This window comes from Acomys minous, assembly GCF_964271855.1.
Source record: "Acomys minous genome assembly, chromosome: 4".
Lineage (NCBI taxonomy): Eukaryota > Metazoa > Chordata > Mammalia > Rodentia > Muridae > Acomys > Acomys minous.
In genome coordinates, this window is record NC_140486.1 from 20,991,876 (window position 1) to 21,011,249 (window position 19,374).

At 44.3% G+C, this 19,374-nt stretch overlaps 1 protein-coding gene across 2 annotated transcripts in view; it reads right to left on the reverse strand.

Moving 5' to 3' along the window:
* The window catches only part of GNAL (G protein subunit alpha L), a 126,274-nt gene that overhangs the window by 84,335 nt on the left and 22,565 nt on the right, over positions 1 to 19,374 (reverse strand). The window contains exons 1-4 of one of the 2 annotated variants that reach the window (XM_084780316.1): positions 7,012 to 7,854; positions 6,693 to 6,765; positions 5,648 to 5,702; positions 5,386 to 5,505 (exon numbers count right to left, since the gene is read on the reverse strand). In XM_084780316.1, coding sequence (XP_084636442.1) covers positions 5,386 to 5,505; positions 5,648 to 5,702; positions 6,693 to 6,765; positions 7,012 to 7,156 — 393 coding nt within the window. In that variant the 5' untranslated portion in view covers positions 7,157 to 7,854. Of the gene's footprint in view, positions 1 to 5,385; positions 5,506 to 5,647; positions 5,703 to 6,692; positions 6,766 to 7,011; positions 7,855 to 19,374 lie in introns of those variants that run through there. The other variant, XM_084780315.1, reaches the window with a different exon arrangement.

The window sequence follows — 19,374 nt, forward strand, 5'->3', positions numbered from 1 at the left end:
GGGGGAGGGGGAAACTATAACTCCTGCTCCCTGGGTTTATGTTGGTAATGGGATTGTGATGAACACCGCCATCTTAGGGACTGTCAGGTGGTGGTGACAAAGCGTGGCCTGCCTGCTTCTGTTTGGCCTGCCTGCCTTCTCTCCTTTTCCCCTTTTCTTTCTTTCTTTCTTTCTTTCTTTCTTTCTTTCTTTTTTTTTTGAGCCAGAATCTCGAGAATTCCGAGACATGCTATACAGACTAGGCTGCCCTCAAGCTTGCATTCTTCCTGCCTCTGCCTCCCGAATGCTAGGGCAGCAGATATACCCACCACTCCACACCAGTTCTGTTTTTTCATTCTTGTCAGCCCTTCTTTGTCTTGAACCCATCCTGACAAAGCACATTTCTAACAGAGTTAATACAATCTCCATATTTGAACAAGAAAATTCAAACCAGTAGAGAATCCACCTCAATAGTGACGTGACCTAGTGTACGTGGGAGGATTTTTGGAGTGGGAGGCAACCATAACATTTTCCTATTTAGTGTTTGATCAACCAGTTTATGTTGTCTCACTTAACTATTTGTTGAGACTGTTTTTTTTTTTTAAATCTACAAGTAGAACATTATGATAGGCAGATTTGGGCACAGGGGTCCCGCTCAAACTAAGGCACCAGCCAAGGACAATACAGGCGGTAAACCTTAAACTCCTACCCAGATCTAGCCAATGGACAGAACACTCTCCACAGTAGAGTGGAGAGTGGGATATGACTTTCTCACATACTCTGGTGCCTCACCTTTGACCATGTCCCCTGGAGGGGGAGACCTGGTGGCACTCAGAGGAAGGACAGCAGGTTACCAAGAAGAGACTTGATACCCTATGAACATATACAGGGGGAGGTAATCCCCCTCAGGAACAGTCATAGGGGAGGGGAATAAGGGGAAAATGGGAGGGAGGGAAGAATGGGAGGATACAAGGGATGGGATAACCATTGAGATGTAACAAGAATAAATTAATAAAGGAGAAAAAAAAGTAAAAAAAAAAAAGAAAAAATCTCTTCCTTTGTAGGTGTGTTAGATGCTATATAAAATTTGATTTAAAGTACATGGTACCAGCTAATGAAAGGATTCTTGTGTGGACTGAGTCTCAAACCAAGATGACCCAAAGTCCAGACATATTCATGAAAAACAGAAGCAGCAACTATGCAATTAATTAATTATTTGTATTTAAGGGCCACACTTCCATCCGATGTAATTTGTATGGTGTAGAGGAAGTTTGCATTTTTTCACTTGATGTTAAAATTGAGCATGCTGTGCTTGCCTTGTCTCCCCAAATTTCATGTCATCAGCAGCAAACAGCCCGTCAGGTAGCTATGAGGACAATCGGAGTTCTTGCTTTTAACATCTGGAATGAACTCTCCTTTTGCACTTTTGGTTTGGGAAAGGACTAACAGTATCACGTGGGTTCAAGGCCACCACAGCTTTGTTCCCTCCCTGAATAGTACCACAAGCAGCAGGTGGGGTGGTTTATGGAGATTCCCAAACCAGACAATCTTTTTTTTTTAAATTTTTTTAATGGATGTTTGCCAGTTTGCTTTAACAGCTTGTTTTAAAAGGCCGTTGCAAGCCAGCCTTCTTCCTTTTCCTGTCCCAGATCTACCACCTAACCTCGGTCTATTGCTGTCCTTTGCCCTCCCTCCTCCTCAAGCACCGTCTCTTTCGGTTTTCTATCCCATCTCCTTATGCTGTGTGAAAGACTCTGTCAAGAGCCTCTGTTCCCTGCACTGTCATGTTCCCTCTCTTTGCCAAAGAATACAGGTCATGTGTGTTGAGATGTGATTTTGTATCTTTCATTCAAAAAGCAGCCTCTCTGGAAACTCACTGGGCCCCATCATTCCCTGAGCTTCCCATGTGCACCATGGTATGCACACTCTGCCACGTCTCTTTTTCTCTGCCTCCAGTTCTCTCACACACATGTAAAATAAAGCCGTCTTTATATATATATATATATATATATATAATACAATATATATATATATATATATATATATATATATATATATATATATATATATATTGTAACCACTCTAAGCCCTTTCTGCCCCATCGGGTCCTTGCTTCCTGGATTTTCTTTTCTTTTCCTTTCTTTTCTTCTCTCTCTCTCTCTCTCTCTCTCTCTCTCTCTCTCTTTTGGTTTTGTTTTGCTTTTCAAGATAGGGTTTCTCTGTGTAACCTTGACTGTCCTGGACTCGCTTTTGTAGACCAGGCTGGCCTTGAACTCACAGTTATCTACCTGCCTCTGCCTCCCAAGTGTTGGGATTAAAGGTGTGAGCCACCACCCTGCTTCCTGGATTTTCTTAGAGGCAGAGCTTGCAGCAAGCCCAGGATGCGTCTGGCTCTTTCCTACCCTTCCTCATCTCTGCTTCTTGGCTTTTTTTTTTTTTTTTGTCACAGCAAAGCAGGAGGAAAACCCAGGATGCTCTTGCTGCCTCAGTTTTCCCTTGCTGACACTCTCTTGGCACACTAACTGATCTTTGTCAAGGTCACTGCTGATGTTCTGGCTGTAAAAGCCATGTTCCTTGAATGCCTACATAGATCCACTTTCTCCATACTGCCTGTGGCAGAGTTCTCTTTCAATCTTGAATGGCTCTTCTTAGGGCCCCCTCACCCCTGCTCTGATTTCCCTGGCTTCATGGTGTCCTGCCAGCGTATCCTAGACAGCCACTTAGCTACTTGGAACCTGGCCATCTCCTTAGTGTTGCTCCAGAGCTGTCCTAACTGGCTTCTGTGCGCAGACCTCCAGCTTTCGCTCTCCTCACTCCAACCTGCACAGCATGCCCTTCACACCCACACCTGCATGCCTTCCTGGAGCTCTCCAGTTTTTCAGGAAAGCAACACTTCTCTTCCTCCCTCCCTTCCCAACCTGCTTCTATTTTCTGTGCAGAAGTCCTGGCTCAATACCCACGTGCAAAGTTGTGATTATATGAGTGACTCCACATCCAAAATATATGCCAAGCTGGGACCCTTTCATTGTCCCCAATGAAAGAGACTCAATACCAGATCACTCCACCATCTCATATCTGGATAATTTCAGTCGGCTCCAAAATGACCATCCGGCTGCAATGCTTGCTTCCTACAGTTCTTTACACCTAGCTGGCATCCTGCCTAAAACACAACGCCACTGAGCACCCTCCAAACTCTTCCATACCAAGTAAGTAGTTTGAACGTTTCAAAGCACTACTGAATAAAGTCTATGAAGAGTGAGTCCATATTAAACAAGAAATAGCATTTTCAGAAACAATTTTATCTATTAAGATTAAGTTCTTTTTATATAAGTTTAGATTTTTTAAAGTTATAAATCAAATACCCTTGTTTTATGTGATCATGGACATGCAAGACCACAGAATGCTAGTACAGAAAAACAAAACAAAACAAAACAACAGAACAGCACCTGAAACAGTTTGCCTCCACATTGCATTTTAATTGCATTTGTATTTGTTGGTATCGAATCCTTTTCTACTTGATGCATAATTAAATATGACTTATAGCAACAATTTTATGAAACTATATGCATATGTAAAAAATGATTCCTCAGGTTTTATGTTTTTATTAAACGATGTAAGATTTAACCCAAAAGGCACATTCACACTTTATGAGGATGCCAAGACAGCATGGGAGAGGTCTGGGTTTCTGAACTTCAGAAGGAAGGAAGTATCTGGGAGTGTTCATGAACAGAAAGAAAACGCTGCACAGCTGAGGGACCAGTCCTAACCTCTCACATGCGGGCAGTGGCATTTTAGCGGACTATGTTCAGGAACATGTCCGGTTTTTTGTAATGACTTTAGGAAACCACGGCAGGACAGTCTACAGCTGAGGCTGAATGAGAATGCCACTCTTGATTTCAACCAAGACTGTAATTTTAAGTGATTTCTCCAGTACACAAAATGCCACAGAGAACAGAGTGGACACCCGACAGCCCCAGCTAGAACCAGGCAGCTTCCTGGTATGGCAGAAGCATCCTGCTACCTTTCACCCACTTTACCATCTCCTCATCCTATGCCCAGCCATCCATGAGTAAAGACATAGATCAGAGCCAAGGTGCCTCATGCCAGGTGCCAAGCTTCTTTTACTCATGATGTCACTCTTAACTGCTCTTTAGAAATTGCCCAGGTGCTTCCGGCTAGCCTTCAATACTTATCAGAAGCAAAACTCATACTAATGGCTGAAAACTAAATTCTTTAAAAGGACACTGCTAACCAGGTGTGGTGGCGCATGCCTTTAATCCCAACACTCAGGAGGCAGAGGCAGGCGGATCATTGTGAGTTTGATGCCAGCCTGGTCTACGTAGTAAGTTCTAGTACAGTAAGGGCTATGTAGGGAGACCCCCATCTCAAGGAAAAAAATGTTACCCATTAACCAGATACAGAGCCTACAACATGGCACTTTATGGGCGAGGAAGGATGAGCAGGTGCACCAGGCCTTTAAGCCAGGGCAAGTCATGGTGGATTCTGCAAAATGGGTACTTGGAGGAGAGGTATCTGCAAACCACCTGCCAGGCAGTGACGGCTCTGAAATGCAATGCTGACAGGTGTATGCCTGTACCATGCACACACAAAGATGCCCTCCTGCTACAACTGAGACAAAATGACTTTCTCAGAAACTTAGTATGTGTGTGTATGTGTGTGTGTGTATGGTTTTTTTTGAGACAGGGTTTCTCTATTTAGCCTTAGCTGACTTAGATTTACTTTATAGACCAGGCTGGCCTAGAACTCACTCACATCGATCCGCCTGCCTCTGCCTCTCGAGTGCTGGGATTAAAGGTGTGTACCACCACACCTGACTACACCAAACAATATCTTAAAGAAATGCAAACCCAACAAGAAGCAACTGGTACTAGCTGGTCTCACTCTGGCACCAGTAATGCTGGTGCAGGAATGCTGGGTAGCAGCCATCAGTGACACAGATGTAAACCTCACTGTATCCTGCTTGCTACAACACACAGAACGCTGCTCTGTGTTACTTGCAGCATGCTCTTATGACCAGACGGCCACAAAACCTAAGAAAATACTGAATTCTGTTATTTTTTCTTTTGTTATTCCCTCAGAGACAGTTATGTGCCATAAGTTTTTCTCTCTGTCATGTAATTTGTTATTGTTGTATGTGACAATGCCTCAAAAACATACAGGGAAAAGCACGCCAACATTTCCGAAAGACAAGCTACCTCCCCTGATGATCAGCTATCCACAGAGACATTTCTTACAATTCTGTTGTCTTTACTATTTTTGCCAAGCACAAATGAAGCATCTAGAGAGCTAGATTTTAGAGAATTCGTTCTGCTTCTCAGGAAGCTGCTTCGTTAGAAGTGGGCTCACCTCCTGTTACTTAAAGTATTTCAGGGCAGATTTCCTTACCTGGGAATACTCAAAGTCAGTGATGGGGGCTATGCTCTTGATGTAATCCGACCGGAACTGGTTTTCAGGGTTGGCCAGTGGAACTGGAGGGATTATGGTACTCATTGCTGAGACGATTGTCTGAAACAGGAGAACAGCACAGCAGAGGGATGTAACAGGTCAGCGCCCCATGAGTGATAACCCGAAACATATGATGTGTGTTTATCCAGTGAGTCTAGCCTACTCAACATGTCAGGTGAGCAAATATTAAGGGGATCCTTACCACAATAGCATCTTTGACATTTTTCCTGATGTCCAGAATTTTCTGCTTCTTTTCCCTGCATTGAAAGAGAGCTGTTACTAATTTCTCCACTTCTCATTGATAGAAACAAATTAAGATTTTACATTTCCAGTGAGTGCAGCAGCAGGTAGACCTTTTTTTTTAAAACCAGAAGTGAGTATCAACCCCCCCAAGGCATCTGCCAAGTTTTTAAGCCTGAAATGAAAACATTGCCCACCCCCACCCTTTCCCCACTGTGCTCTATACCGATTGAATCTGTCTGTATTGAAATCTACAGTTCAAACAAACATCAAGGTCACAGAATCACAATTATTGTGGATATTACATACAAATATGACTCTACAGTTATACTCAAAGCTATCCCTTATATTGATAGTTATAAACTGAAGTAGATGTGAGTGGTTATCTTATAGGAAAAGGGTGGATTGCGATGCAATTACTATAGGCAGTTCTACGTTGGTGGATTCAACCAACTGATGATCAAAAAAAAAAGTTTGGCAAAAAAAAAAAAAAAAACAAACCACTGTATCTGTACTGAAATGTGTACAGTTTTCCTTGTTATTATTTCCTAAATCATCCAACACGATAAATTCACAGCTTTTATTAACATGTTGCAGTAGGTGCTGTGAATCATCTAGAAGCAATCTGAAGTAAGCTGAAGGATATTCATAGGTGTTTTCCAACTAATATGCTAGTTTATGCAACAGATTCCAACATCCTTGGCTTTCTTGGGCCCTCCCCTTCAGATACTAATGGATGAAGGAGCAATGTATTTATTGCCGGAGGATTCAGCGCCAAAATAATATTAGAGAGCAATTCTTTCAAGAATTCTTACCAAATTGTATTTGGGCAAGCAGGTTACTTTTTAAATTAGACACTACCAAAGGCGGGTTTGCTCAAATGGAGCAAATTCAGTGCTAGAGTTCTATCTCCCTGCCGCCCAGATCTAATTCGTTATCCAAAGAACCGCGCGGAGAAAGTACTTTTGAGAAATGACGCAGTTAACATAGAATGTGGATATCCTTACTCAGGGTTGAAGCCATTGACATGCAAAATCCTCATCTGTTTGACGATAGTGCTTTTCCCGGACTCACCAGCCCCTGTGAACAAACAGAAAGAAGGCGGTCATCCGTGTCCTCCTAATGGGCCATCCTGTCGCTACCCAACATATTCTTCCCTTACGTGGGGACTTTCGCAGTAGTTCGCCCTGGCCAGGCTCCGGTCGGTGCCTGGTGGTATGCAGTCCGGTTTGGCATTGTCCATGCGGGTGATGGTGAGCCCAGGACTGTGCACCCTGGGACACCGGTAGCCGCTGGGGTCAGAGGTATGGTACATCCTGGCCTTACCCAGAAGCAGCAGGCGGTGAGTCGCTTTGTAAGCCAGGCGCTCTTTCTGCAACTGCTTCTCGATCTTTTTGTTGGCCTCCCGGCGTTCTTTTTCATCCACGCCCTGATCTTCCGCGGTCTTGCTGCTGTTGCCCAAACACCCCATGCCTGCTGGCTCACGCTCCCGTCAGGCAAGTAGGAAGACGCACCAGAGCCAGTGAGACCCCGAGATGTGCGCTCCCGCGACGGCTTCTCTACTTGCTGATACTGAAAGAGACGGCCTGGTCTCTCGGGGATCTGCACCTGCTTCTCCCTCCCCTGCACACCGTACGTTCCCGGATAACGGTGCCGGGAGGCAGGTGCGCCTAGGGAACCGCTCCTTAAAGGCTGGTCGTCTTAGGAACCTGCTGGGGAAACAGCGCACAACGCGCTGTGTCCCCGGCGCCCGGCTCTGCTGGAGACAGCCGGGTGGCGCTGTGCCCCGGCTCAGCCTGCGCCTTGGTTCAGCACCGCCCCACAGAGATGCCGAGGGGGTTGTTGCGCAACCAAAAGCGGGGTCTAGCCCTAGTAGTGTGCCTAAGGGCAGCACCGAAGGCCAGTGCTCGTACCAAAGAGTCCCCACAGGGCGACTGTGGCCACCTGCTAGGCCAGCTTGTTGCTTCTCTGCCTGATGTGTGCTCCTCAAGAGTCCCGCTCCCAAGGAAGGAGACGGGACTGGGGTAGGAGTTGGCTTAGAGGCTCAGAGGAGCGTTTCCCTAACCGGGTAAATCAGAGGAGGAACAAGGGGCGCTTGCTTACACGCCGGCCTGGCCTACGTGGCTTCCTCGCACCCCGCGCCCCAGTAGGTCTGGGCACGGGCTCCTCGCTCTGCCTCAACGCCTCGTTGCTCCCAGGCGAGCGAGGACTCGGGATCATGCATATTCTATCAGGGAGGAGGATCGCTAGGAGGCTCACCAGTCACATCGCGTTCGCTCCCTTTCAGCTTCTAGACTATTCCAGCTCGCCCCCGCTGCCACCTTTCCAGCCCGTCTTTACCTCTAGCCCCCGTCTTTCTTTGCATATCTGGCGAACAGTTCCACTGGTTTTCTAGAGCACACTGTGGTTTTGAACTTGACCCTAGAGCCGAGAAATGGGTGTGGACAGGAGACTGGCACCTGCTGATCCTTTATTGTAACTGAAAATCAGACCCCTTAGTTCACTCTGCTGAGCACGGGTGCTTTGTGTCACAGTGCAAGAGCAGGGGATGAGGGGGACAAAAGAGGTGACTGGACCCAGATATTGGACTCCAACACAAGACAGAGAGGCGAAAGGAGTCCTAGAGACCACAAGAAATTGATGCTCCCTAGCGTGGAGACACTTGGGTACTGAGCATCAAGTATTACAAGCCTCTGCTCAGCTCTCTCCAGGCCCTACATTTTCCCTGGCTATGAGCATGACCTGGGCTATGCTCTGGAGCAGACACTGACCCGTTTCTTTGTCCCGAATTCAGACCAAGCCCTCTCGGTGGTCCCTTCCCTTATGCCTGCCTCCTCACTTCTGACTTCCTCTGGTTTTCCACACTTGATCCGCTACCCCCCCCCCTCCCCCGCCTCTGATGGGGCCTGCTTTCCTAAAGCATGCAAACACACCCCTGCCCATTGCAAACTTTGACCTTCAGTCTCCCCTCTCATTGGTTCCACCCATCTTCCTCCTTCCTGTGGCGCTCCTGTCCTGATGGTCTCTCCTGACTCCTGAACCAAGCTTTGTTTTGTTTTCTTGCAAACACAAAAAGTTCCTGTGTCTTGTTGGGTGTTTCCTAAATATGCATCCTGTCCTCTTCCACCACTATGGTCTTTGATCACTAATTTGAAGCACAATTTCAGCAGTCCAAGCCTCTTTACACTGTCTCCAGTCTTATTCAAACGCAGCCTGTGTGGAGTTGCTGTTACGTTGACGCCAGTCTGACTGTGCCACTGTCCCCACCTGCAAATTCCTTCCCTGGTTCTTCTAGACCGGCCTCCAGCTTTAACTGCCACCTCTCCACCGTCCCACACCCCTCCTTCCTAACCAGGTAGGCTCATCGCACTGTTGTTCTTCTCCTGGGCGTCCCCATGGCCCCTTCTCTGTCTGAGCCAACACCTAGTTACCCTTCTTGGCTTCGCTGTCTTCCTTGTAGCCACATTGCATTAGTAAGTGTTCTCTAGAGGAACAGAACTGATGGTACAATGAATATATACTAAAAGGGATTGATTGGATTGGCCCGCACGACATGCTCTGGGTAGTTTGACAATGGCAGTGTGACATTGAGAGGCTGAGAATCTTAGTTGCTAGGTCCACGAGGCTGGACATCTCAGCAGTCTCAATCGTGTGCTGGCAACCTGGAGGATTCCTGGAGAGCTGCTGGTCTTCAGTTAAGATTTAGAAGATTTAGAAAGTGTCTTCTAACGTCAGTAAAGGAAAGCTTCAAGAACAGGACAAACAAACTTGTCAGTGAGCGTGAAGGCAAGCAGGCAAAAAAGCAAAGCTTCTTTCTTCCACGTCCTTTTATCTGAGCTGCTGACTGCCAGTGGTGCCCGCGTTGCGGTGGGTCTTTCCGTTTCAAATGCTCTGATTAAGTGTTTGATTGAGTGCCCAGTGGCTTGCTGGTTTAGTTGATCCCAGATCCTGTCAACTTGACGACCAAAATCAGCCACCACACATACCCAGAAACCCCAATTCACACCTCACAGAACCCTTGCTTCTCCTTCATCTCATCTGCCGTGCTGCACGCGATGGATTGCTTCCGGTTTCCTTGTAACTCTACTAGACTGTGGGTGCCTTGAAGGCCAGGCTGGGCACTTCCTGCACTTGTACCCACTGTAGTGTCTCAGCCAGAAATTCACTGTGAATATTTATTGAATGCAAGCAGAAAGCCAGAGACAGTTCTTAGTCAAAGCATGGGCTGTTGTGACAGGCATTTCATGACCATGTTTTAAATTCATAAAATATTTCTCCAGTGTAGCATTATGTTGAAAACAGAAATACTTATTATAAAAACAAAAGCAGCGGCTTCTCAACACATGTAGACACAAACAACCAGTACCGCAGTCCATTTTGAATGACATTAAAAGTTCTGGTTTTGTAGGAAATTGTTTGGCACAGTTGCCACATTTGTGAGTGTGCTAATGCATGTATCAACCTAGCCAATACCATAGCTATTAGGGCAGGGTGAAATATAAATGTATAACACAATGTGGGTAGCATTTGAAGGATTTGTCAATTTTTGAATGCCAAGACATCTATAAATTACTTTAAAAAAGATGGAAACTCAGCATTTCACAAAAAGTTGTAAAGGGGGAATTAGTTTAGAAAGCCCAAAACACACAAAGTACTATGATATTCAGTTACTCTGAAAGTATAGCAGAATATTATGGTGTGATCAGATATATAAAATAATAGGGTTATAAAATTTAGGCATTAAATAGATGGATTTAATGAAAAACTGCACTGTCTACAGAAAGTTAGCAGATACTCAGTATAATGAAAGCACATACACTGGAAAAGCAGTTTTTGGCTATTGAGTGATGGCTGGTACTGGCCTAAGTCCTGTCTTTGGAAAAAAATTAGTGTAAAATGTAGGAATTACTGCCACCACCATTTTAAGTGAGTTTAAGATGACATAGAAGGGTGACTGCCTGGCTCAAAATCTGCCCAATGCAACATACTGTGTGCGCACTGACACATGGCACTAACTTGCAGGCTCCATAGTCTAAAGCGTGGCAGTGCCTGTTTTGTTCAGCGATTTCAGTGAAAAACCTGAAAAATGCAAAGTCAATCTCAGCCTGTTATTAAACAGGAGCTCAAGGCAGCCCCTTCTTTCCTTCTCCCTCCCTCCTTCTCCCTCCTCCCTTCCCCTCTCCCCTCCTCTTCCTTCTTGTCTTTGGAACCAAGTGCAGAGATTTGTGCATGCGAGTCTTCTACTACTGATTTACAACCTTGGCCCCCAAACTTCAAAAAAAAAAATGTTAAGTCCAATTGTCTGCCTTTTGCTCTCATAACCTGGAGAATCGATCCTCATCCATGTTCCCAAACTTTGGCTCAGAATCCAAGATACTCATCGGCTCATCTGGAGCCACAGGACAGAGCAGCTAGTTCAGAAAACCAATTTGCTGCCAGGGGCAAGGAGAGCATCTGTTGCTAAGCAACCTGAACAAGGCAGCAGTAGGAGGCTCCCTAGGCTAGGCACACAAACCTAAACCTTTCCATGAACCTTCCCAGCAGAGGGCAGCAAGTGGATGGGGTCAGGGAAAAGAGAAAGGGAGGAAGGCTCCGGAATGCCACAGGTCCCAAGACAAAGGTGACAAAATGGTGGTTCCCTCACTATTGAGGATAAAGTCAGGTAGAGCGCTTCAAAAGTCTGATTTAAATCTCTTACATTTTCGTTCTGCAAATTTAAAACAATGATGTAAAAGTTTCTGTTTGCTTCAGTCTCCCTGTCTGAAGACGATAAACAATGAAGAGAATGAAGCTTTTCTCTGGTGAGCTAGGAACAAAGCCTAGGAGAGCAAGAGGAGTTGTTATGTCAGCCATTATAGGCAGTTCCCTGAGAAAATGTAATTAGCAACTAGATGAAAAACATTTAGGACAGTTGTGTCAACTAGAAACAGCTCTAGATTCAGGAAACAAGAGCGAATCTGAAAAATGAGGCGAGTGATGCATCACAAGAGATATCAAGTGCTAAATGTGAATGAAAAAAAATTAGCTTGCTGTTGTGTTTTTGTTTTTGATGACATTAAAGACTAAAACTGCGGTAAGACTTTTAGTGTGGGTCCATCAAATGTTCTAAGAACAGAGTAATTGTGAAACCTGAGGAGTCACTAACTGAGAGCAAGGGCAGTGCTTGGAGAAGCTTACAGCTGTGGCTGGAGAGCGCCTCACAAACTGGGCCATGTAGTAGTAGCACAGGGTATCACGTGCACAACAGCTTGCACAACTGTTTGCTGTTTTATCCCACCACTTAGTGTCTTGGTGGAAATAGGCTGTCATTCACTTTCCAAATCACTGTACGACCCAATTATAATAATACAGAAAGTATTATGGTACATTTTTAGCAGTTTTTAAACCGAAAAGCGAAGAAATAGCTTCAAGTTTCCTCTTCTGTACGTACCCTGAGACCAAATATTTAACAATTTATTGAGATGATGTGTCTCCCTTTTTCTTACTCCTACAACAAAAGTAATATGGAGTAGCTGTGAAAGATGCCATCCACAAAGGATTAGCAACTGGCAGTTTTCAACACCAAAAGAGCAGCACAGCAGTAGTGATGTGCTAAATGCCACTGACCTCTCTTTGTGTCCAAACCTCATGATTACAGTGTCTCTGATAGAATATTCTCAGTTGCACAGAGAATACTCAACTGTGTGTGACATGAGGTGAGAGATGACCAAATACATTAAAGCAATCTCAGCACAACAAAACATCCTACATGCCATAAAAGGGAAGTTGCAAACAGAATGGAACCATTGGCACTTTCAGTCCAGAAATCCCGTGAGAGCCACCAAACCTGACCAGGCTCTGTCAGGCTTGAGTGTGTGTCTTCCAAAAGCCTGTGTATTGGTAAAAGTTTGGTTTCCAGCTCATGGCAGTCTGTCTGTCTGCCTGCCTGTGTGTCTGTTTAGTGTGTGTGTGTGTGTGTGTGTGTGTGTGTGTGTGTGTGTGTGTGTCTGTCTGTCTCTCAGTGTATATGTATGATCTTTTTTTTCAGTACGGTGCCATCAATGGGACAAGACATCAATGGCCCAAAACATCCACAGCTGTGAGACAAGTAAAGCTGTGACCCCAGAATCCATTCCTGGAACAGATTCTGACAAATACCAATTCTGAGACAGAGGTGGTTGGCAGAGGCACATCTAGGGAGTAGAGTATTTTAAGAAAAAATGCAAGTATCACAATGACATTTCAAATATATTTTACAAGCCACACATAAAACCAAAGAGCTCAGCAATGTCATCGAAGGCCACATCAAAGTGTCAATCAACACCCCAATGGTTTTGTTCTGCTCTTTAGCCTTAAGAAGTCTAGCAAACTTTTGGACTCCAGGAGATATCCAAATACAAGTTGTTTAATAAAAATATTGAAACACTAATGTGAAGTTAAAAAAAAATCTACCAAGCTTGAAAGATACTCTTTATTCACTAATTAACAATAGCCAGTTAAAATAAAATATAAAATGATGCAACCAACAAACAAAACATAATTTTAGGGATATTTTATGATTAAAAAATAGCTTCAGCATTTAGAGATGGTTCTAGTTCAAGTAATTCTATGCTCAAACACACTTCCTTTTCTTTTCCTTTCCTTCTATTTCTTTCTTTCTTTCTTTCTTTCTTTCTTTCTTTCTTTCTTTCTTTCTTTCTTCCCCATTTTTTGAGACAGGGTTTCTCCTTGTAGCCTTTGCTGTCCTGAACTCACTTTGTAGATCAAGCTGTCCTTGAACTCACAGAAACTCACCTGCCTCTGCCTCCATGAGTGCCAGGATCAAAGGCATGTGCCACCACACCCAGCTTCAAACCTACTTTCTTATAAAGTGAATCCAGTTCCACAAAGTCCCTTCATTGGATTGGACGGGAGAGTGGGTGGGTGGGGGGAAAGGAATATATAGTCTGTATTTTAAATGATGGACACTGTTCTTGTGTTGGTGACAGCTCATGTAAGACTCAGACCTATGAGAGATGTCATGGCACAGATCCCAGTAGTAACATACTAAGTCTAGCTTGGACTTCATGGCTGTGTACCTGTGAACATCTGTTCTTGTATGTTAGCAAATCACATGACAGAAGACTTGAGGAAAACTAGTTAAGAGAATCCCAGTTCATGTCTGCACAGCAGAGGCTCATATAACTGAACATGTTTAATCTTTCCCATTTTCCATCATGCATAAGAATAAGCCAGGTATGGTGCCTCATGTCTGCAATCTCAGCACTTGGGAGGCTGAGGCAGGAGGATTGACATCAGTGTCAGGTTAGTGTATACAGCGAGCCCTAGGTTTGTCTGAGCTTCAGAGTGAGATTTTTTTTTGTCTCAAAATATGAATGAATGAATGAATCAATGAAAACTAAAGAAAACTATATGATCAGTTTCTTATGCTCATGAGCAGCTAGCAATGTAAGATGAGCTATAGGTAAAGTACCTCTAGTCCACAAATCCAAACATAAAATCTATGCAACCTTAAGGTTTTTCTGGGGTGCTGATATGGTAAGTCAGTGGAAAATTCCACACCTGACCTCAAGTGACAGGTTGAACTTGGAACACAGTTCTAAAAATACAATATAAGGTTACCTTCAGGCTATGTGTGTAGTGTACATGTAACAAGCTAATTTTGTATTAAGACTTGAGTCTTATCTCAATGATATCAATGTATATACAGTAATGTGTATACATATACATCTCATGATGGATATGTATGTGTCCTGGTTAGCATTACTTGTCAACCTGACAGTCCATATCAGCTGAGAAGAGTCTCAACTGAGAAATCGCCTTTATTAGGTTAGTCTGGGACCATGCTTGTGAAGGGTTGTTGCAGCACCATTTTTTCTGGGCAGGTGGTCCTAGATTGTAAAAGAAAGCTAGCTGAACATGAGCGTGTGAGTGAGTCAGCAAACAGCACTCTTCTGTGGGTTTTCATTCAAGTTCTTGCTTGAATTCCTGCCCTGACTTCCCTCAGTGATGGATTGGGATCTGGAAGTGTGAGCCATATAAACCTCTTTCTTCCCAAGTTGCTTTTGGTTGGAGTGTTTTATTACAGCAAAAGAAAGGAAGCTGGATCAGTAGACAAATATTCCAAAATGTAAAACCAACCAACAACCAAACAAACAAACAAAAAAACCAAACAAAAACCCCACTGAAATCTGGAAAGCATTTTGAACAGAGAACATGCAACATTTATACCCCAGGCATTCAGAAAACCAAATGTGACAGTCTGTTTGCATCAAAGGATAAAGTGTCACAAAGGGCCTCTATTGGACATAGGAAGAGACACAGAACTGAGAAATGCTTCCTGGGGAAAAAAGAGACCAACAGTGTGTTGGGAAGAAAAGGCGAGCTTGTCAGGCATGGGATAAGTAGAAATGCAAAAGTAAGGGCAAGGGTAAGGATGTTGGGTTTCTGGAAACACGCTAGACAGAAGTGGAGACTAAGTCCAGAGGTTGGTGAACTGGAAGAGCCATGGGGAAGTGCAAGTATACATTCCCAGAATGGCAACATTTCCTAAGCTCTAATCTATCTGTGAAATACCTATTGACAAGAATAGACCCTCTTCAACGCTATGACTTCCTTGCAAATGGCTAAAGACAATGGGACCAAGCCCATAGGCTTATGGTGAGAATGGTTTGAATGAATTCGTCTTCTCACAGCATGTGATCGGAAGTAATTTCTCAATATGCCTAGTAAGTATTATCATTTAGTATCAATTGAACAGATACCGATCCATTTTTTTCTTCAAGATAAGGCAACATGTTGATATCCTTGAAGAAGTCATTTTTTTTTGTACTAGGGAAGACTCATTCAAAGTGAGTATCACACTTCAACAGAGATTTCCTGAGGACCTTCATGCAGATGTACAAGCTGAGGACTAGAGGCAACGAGACAATGTTACAGAACTGTGTCTATGGCAGATGCTCAAGAAGAGAATGTGACTTGCGCAGCGTGGAGGAAGAGTCAGCTCTAGGATGGAAAGAAGCTGGCATGTACTAGAATGCAGACTGATCTTGAAAATAAAAATGCAAAGAGAACCGACCTGTCATAGGAGGGCAAATGCTGCATTGTCCCACGCATCTCCCATAGATCGGCAGCAAATAAAGACAGAAAATGGAATGTGGTGGCCAGGTGCTGGGAGGTGTTGACGAGGAGGCATGTTTTAATGAAGGCAGGGTTTCAGATTGAGAGAGTGACAAAGTTCTAAACATGGACTGTGGGGACAGTTTACAACAATGTAAATATGCTTAGTGCCATTGGGCGGGACAATTACTAGTGGTTAAAATAGTACATCATATATGTATTTTATTAAAATGAAAAAGGACAAGCAGAATCTTCAGCATGATATCAATGGAAGAGAGATTCTTCTGGAGTGAGAACATAGGTTTATAGTTTCAGAGAGGTTTTCTCCCAACTTAACCCTTCTCCCTAAATCCAAAACCAAAACAGAGTCTACTCTATAGTATAGGCTGACCTCAAACTCATGGTCCTGTTGTTATAAAGAAAGAAAATCTCATTTGTTCAATTTTACCAATAAAGACTCAGGAGACAGACGCTGTGGTGAAAACCTACTAGCTCAGAGAGGCAGAGAAAACACCCAGCTGACCTTCATACTCAGCTCTCCTCCTAGAAGGAAAAAGCCCTTCTTCTCCACACTGTCTTAAATACCCTCAACTCAATGTCCCTCCTCTCTGTTTACTTATGTTCACTCCCTGTCAACTGGCAGCTTGCTCCACCTTTTGACCTATGGCTGGCTGACTTTATTTAGATCTTGGATTAAAGGTATGTGCTAGGGCTGAGCCACATCACAAGTACTTGTTTCCAGTAAAGAGAAAGCTCTTGGGTTAAAGTTGTGTGGTGGGGCTGAGTCACACCACAACAAGTTTTTTTCCCCAGTACACAATCTAAGGGTTCACAGTGTGATGAAACATCCTGCAATATGGTTGTACTGCTTCTGCCTTCTGAGGGGTTTTGTTACCACCTCCTGCATTCTGACTTCCATTATGCATGATCACTTCAATTTCAGCTTCTTACTAGAGGGTCTCAGTTGAACAGAACAAAGTGCAACCATGTCGGTTCATTGGAGCACAGCATTTTCACCATTGATTTGTCATGAAGCACATTTTTAAAAATTAGATTTTATTTCTATACTGCTGATGATCAGACCTAAGATCATCCCATGATAGGAAAGTGTTCTACCACGAAGTTGTACCCATAGGCACATGAAAGCATGTAAAAATACATATACTATAGCCTTGGTGCATTGCTGGCCCTTGAAATTTGGAGTGTGGATAATTGTTATCTCTGACTTCAGAAATCATAAAAGTTTAGTCAAAGAAAATAGGCCTGGCATTAGGGTCTGTGGATTCTATCCATATTCCAGTGGGAACACATAGGGACATGTGGGCTTCATTCTAAATGTGTAGAGAGCAAAATCCTCACTTTCCTAGAGAAACTTCCATAGCCCCAGCCCTAGCTCTAGTTTAAATTCTTGAACATAAATGCAAAGCTTGAAACCTAAATCGTCAGTGAGGAACGCTACAACCCACAGGCGTATTAAGCCCTCCCACTCATCCTCCACCAACTGCCCTGCGAGTTTGAATATACTGAGTTTTCTGAGAAAGGTGTACAGTTGGCACCTGGGTTAGAATGAGTTTATGCTCTGTTTAATCTCATATTCGACCTGACACTCTGTCATGAGGGATATGGCAGCTTTAAACTCTGCAACTAAACCCAATTCTAAAAGAAACTAGTTGCTAAGGCAACTGGGCAGAGAGATAATTAATTCGACAGTCATTATATGCAGATTAATCTCCCTAATGAGTGGGAAGAGAGGTAGGCTTGTTCAGTGTTTCTTCTGCAACAGTGGGAAAGAAAATGGTGTGGAGTCTGCTAGGGCCCAGGTTCCAGGTCCTCCTGGGAGGGAGACCTCCCCCCGCCCCCTCCCCTCCCCAGTCCCTCCTGTTACCTTCAGACAGAACTGTGGCCAGTAATCGCCTGTGAGGATCAAGTAAGGTGCAGGAAGTCAGCTCCCTCTGGCTGTGCAGGTGAACAGTGGCTCACACAGGTTAGTAGAAGTTTCTCTAGGAAAGTGAGGATTTTGTTTTCTACACATTTAGAATGAAGCCCACATGTCCCTATGTGTTCCCACTGGAAACTGGATAGAATTCACAGAACCTGATGCCAGGCCTATTCTTGACTAAACTATTATGATATCTGAAGCCAGAGGTAACAATTATCCAATCCACACTCCAAATGTCAAGGGCCAGCAATGCTCCAAGGCTGTAGTATACATTATTTTCTCATCCCAGAAAAATCCTAAACAAAGGTAGGTAAGCCACAGGATGAACAAATACAGAAGTGTGCTGACCCTGTGATTGACAGAAAAAAGTGGCAAATAAATATGGAATGGCAGGAGTAAAAAAAAAAACAAAAGAAAGAAAGAAAAAACAAACAAACAAAACCCACAGGGATGGATTTGGATCATAGGAACAGTATGAGACTATGTGCTCACACGCATGTGCACTCGTGCATGCGTGTGTGTGTGTGTGTGTGTGTGTGTGTGTGTGTGTGTGTGTACTGGCTGATGAGAAAGGCAGGAAGTTAAAATTTCTCTGTAGTTGCTGGTGTGCTCGTATGGAAAAGAGAAATCTCTTTGCAATGACAGCACATATTGGTGCTTTCAGGAGAGTGTCTTCCTTTTTGAACATGGTCTCATGGGTAGGGAGGGACAAATGGGCATCTCGTGCAGCTGGGCTCGTGTTGCAGTACTGACTTGGCAGTATAGGCCTGAACTGCCCAGCAGCCAGAGGTGCAAAACCCTGTAGGCTGCACAGTTTGGAGATTTCAACTTCCAAGGCGGAGAGGCAGGTAGTTTCTCCGCCCTGAGCTGCAGTAGGCTCTGGAGGCCCCACCTCCTCTGCATCTCCAGAGACCTGCCCCTGTCTCCTAGGAGGCTCTCTCCGACTCCACGTCCTGGCTCCTGGGGCTGCAGAAGGACCAATGGTAGAGACAGAGCTTAGGGTACTTTCTCAACGCCATCCCTGATCAATGCGGCATGGAGGAGCTCCCTGCTGCCGCCGCCTATGAAACATCTGGACCATCCAGTGGTTTTTCTGAGCCTTCCCCTACATTTTTGTAGATAACCCTTCACTAAACTGTTTAGTTTGTTAGTTTCTCCCAGAAGCCCCACTGAGAAGCTCCTTCCTCTGCCCTAATGGCACTAGGCAAGGCTTGTGCAAAAGACCTGGTGCTCAGTCTCCACTCCTAATTTGTTAATGCCTTTGCTTAGTTGCAAATCTGAACAACTGTATAGATAGTCCTGGCACGTTTTCAGGCTCTGTGGTCTCAAAAGGAAGATGAACCAGTAGAGTGGAAAGACACAAAGCCAGACAGGCAGCCGAGCCTCTTACCCAAGGCTCAGATAAGTCAGAGAGGAGGAGATGAAAAATGACTCAAGATGATCAGAAACTGACCCCAAACAAAGACATTCAGTTTAAAGCCCGCATATGTCATTGTTCGGAGGAAAGCTGCTTTTTTCATCTGTAGAGATTGCTAAGTCACATGTAGTGAATATATATAGGAGCCCCCAGGGGATGGTTAGCAAAAAACACAAATGAATAGTAAATGTGAAATAATGTCAAGCTTACAGGGATGCTGCAGGCAGAGTTGGGG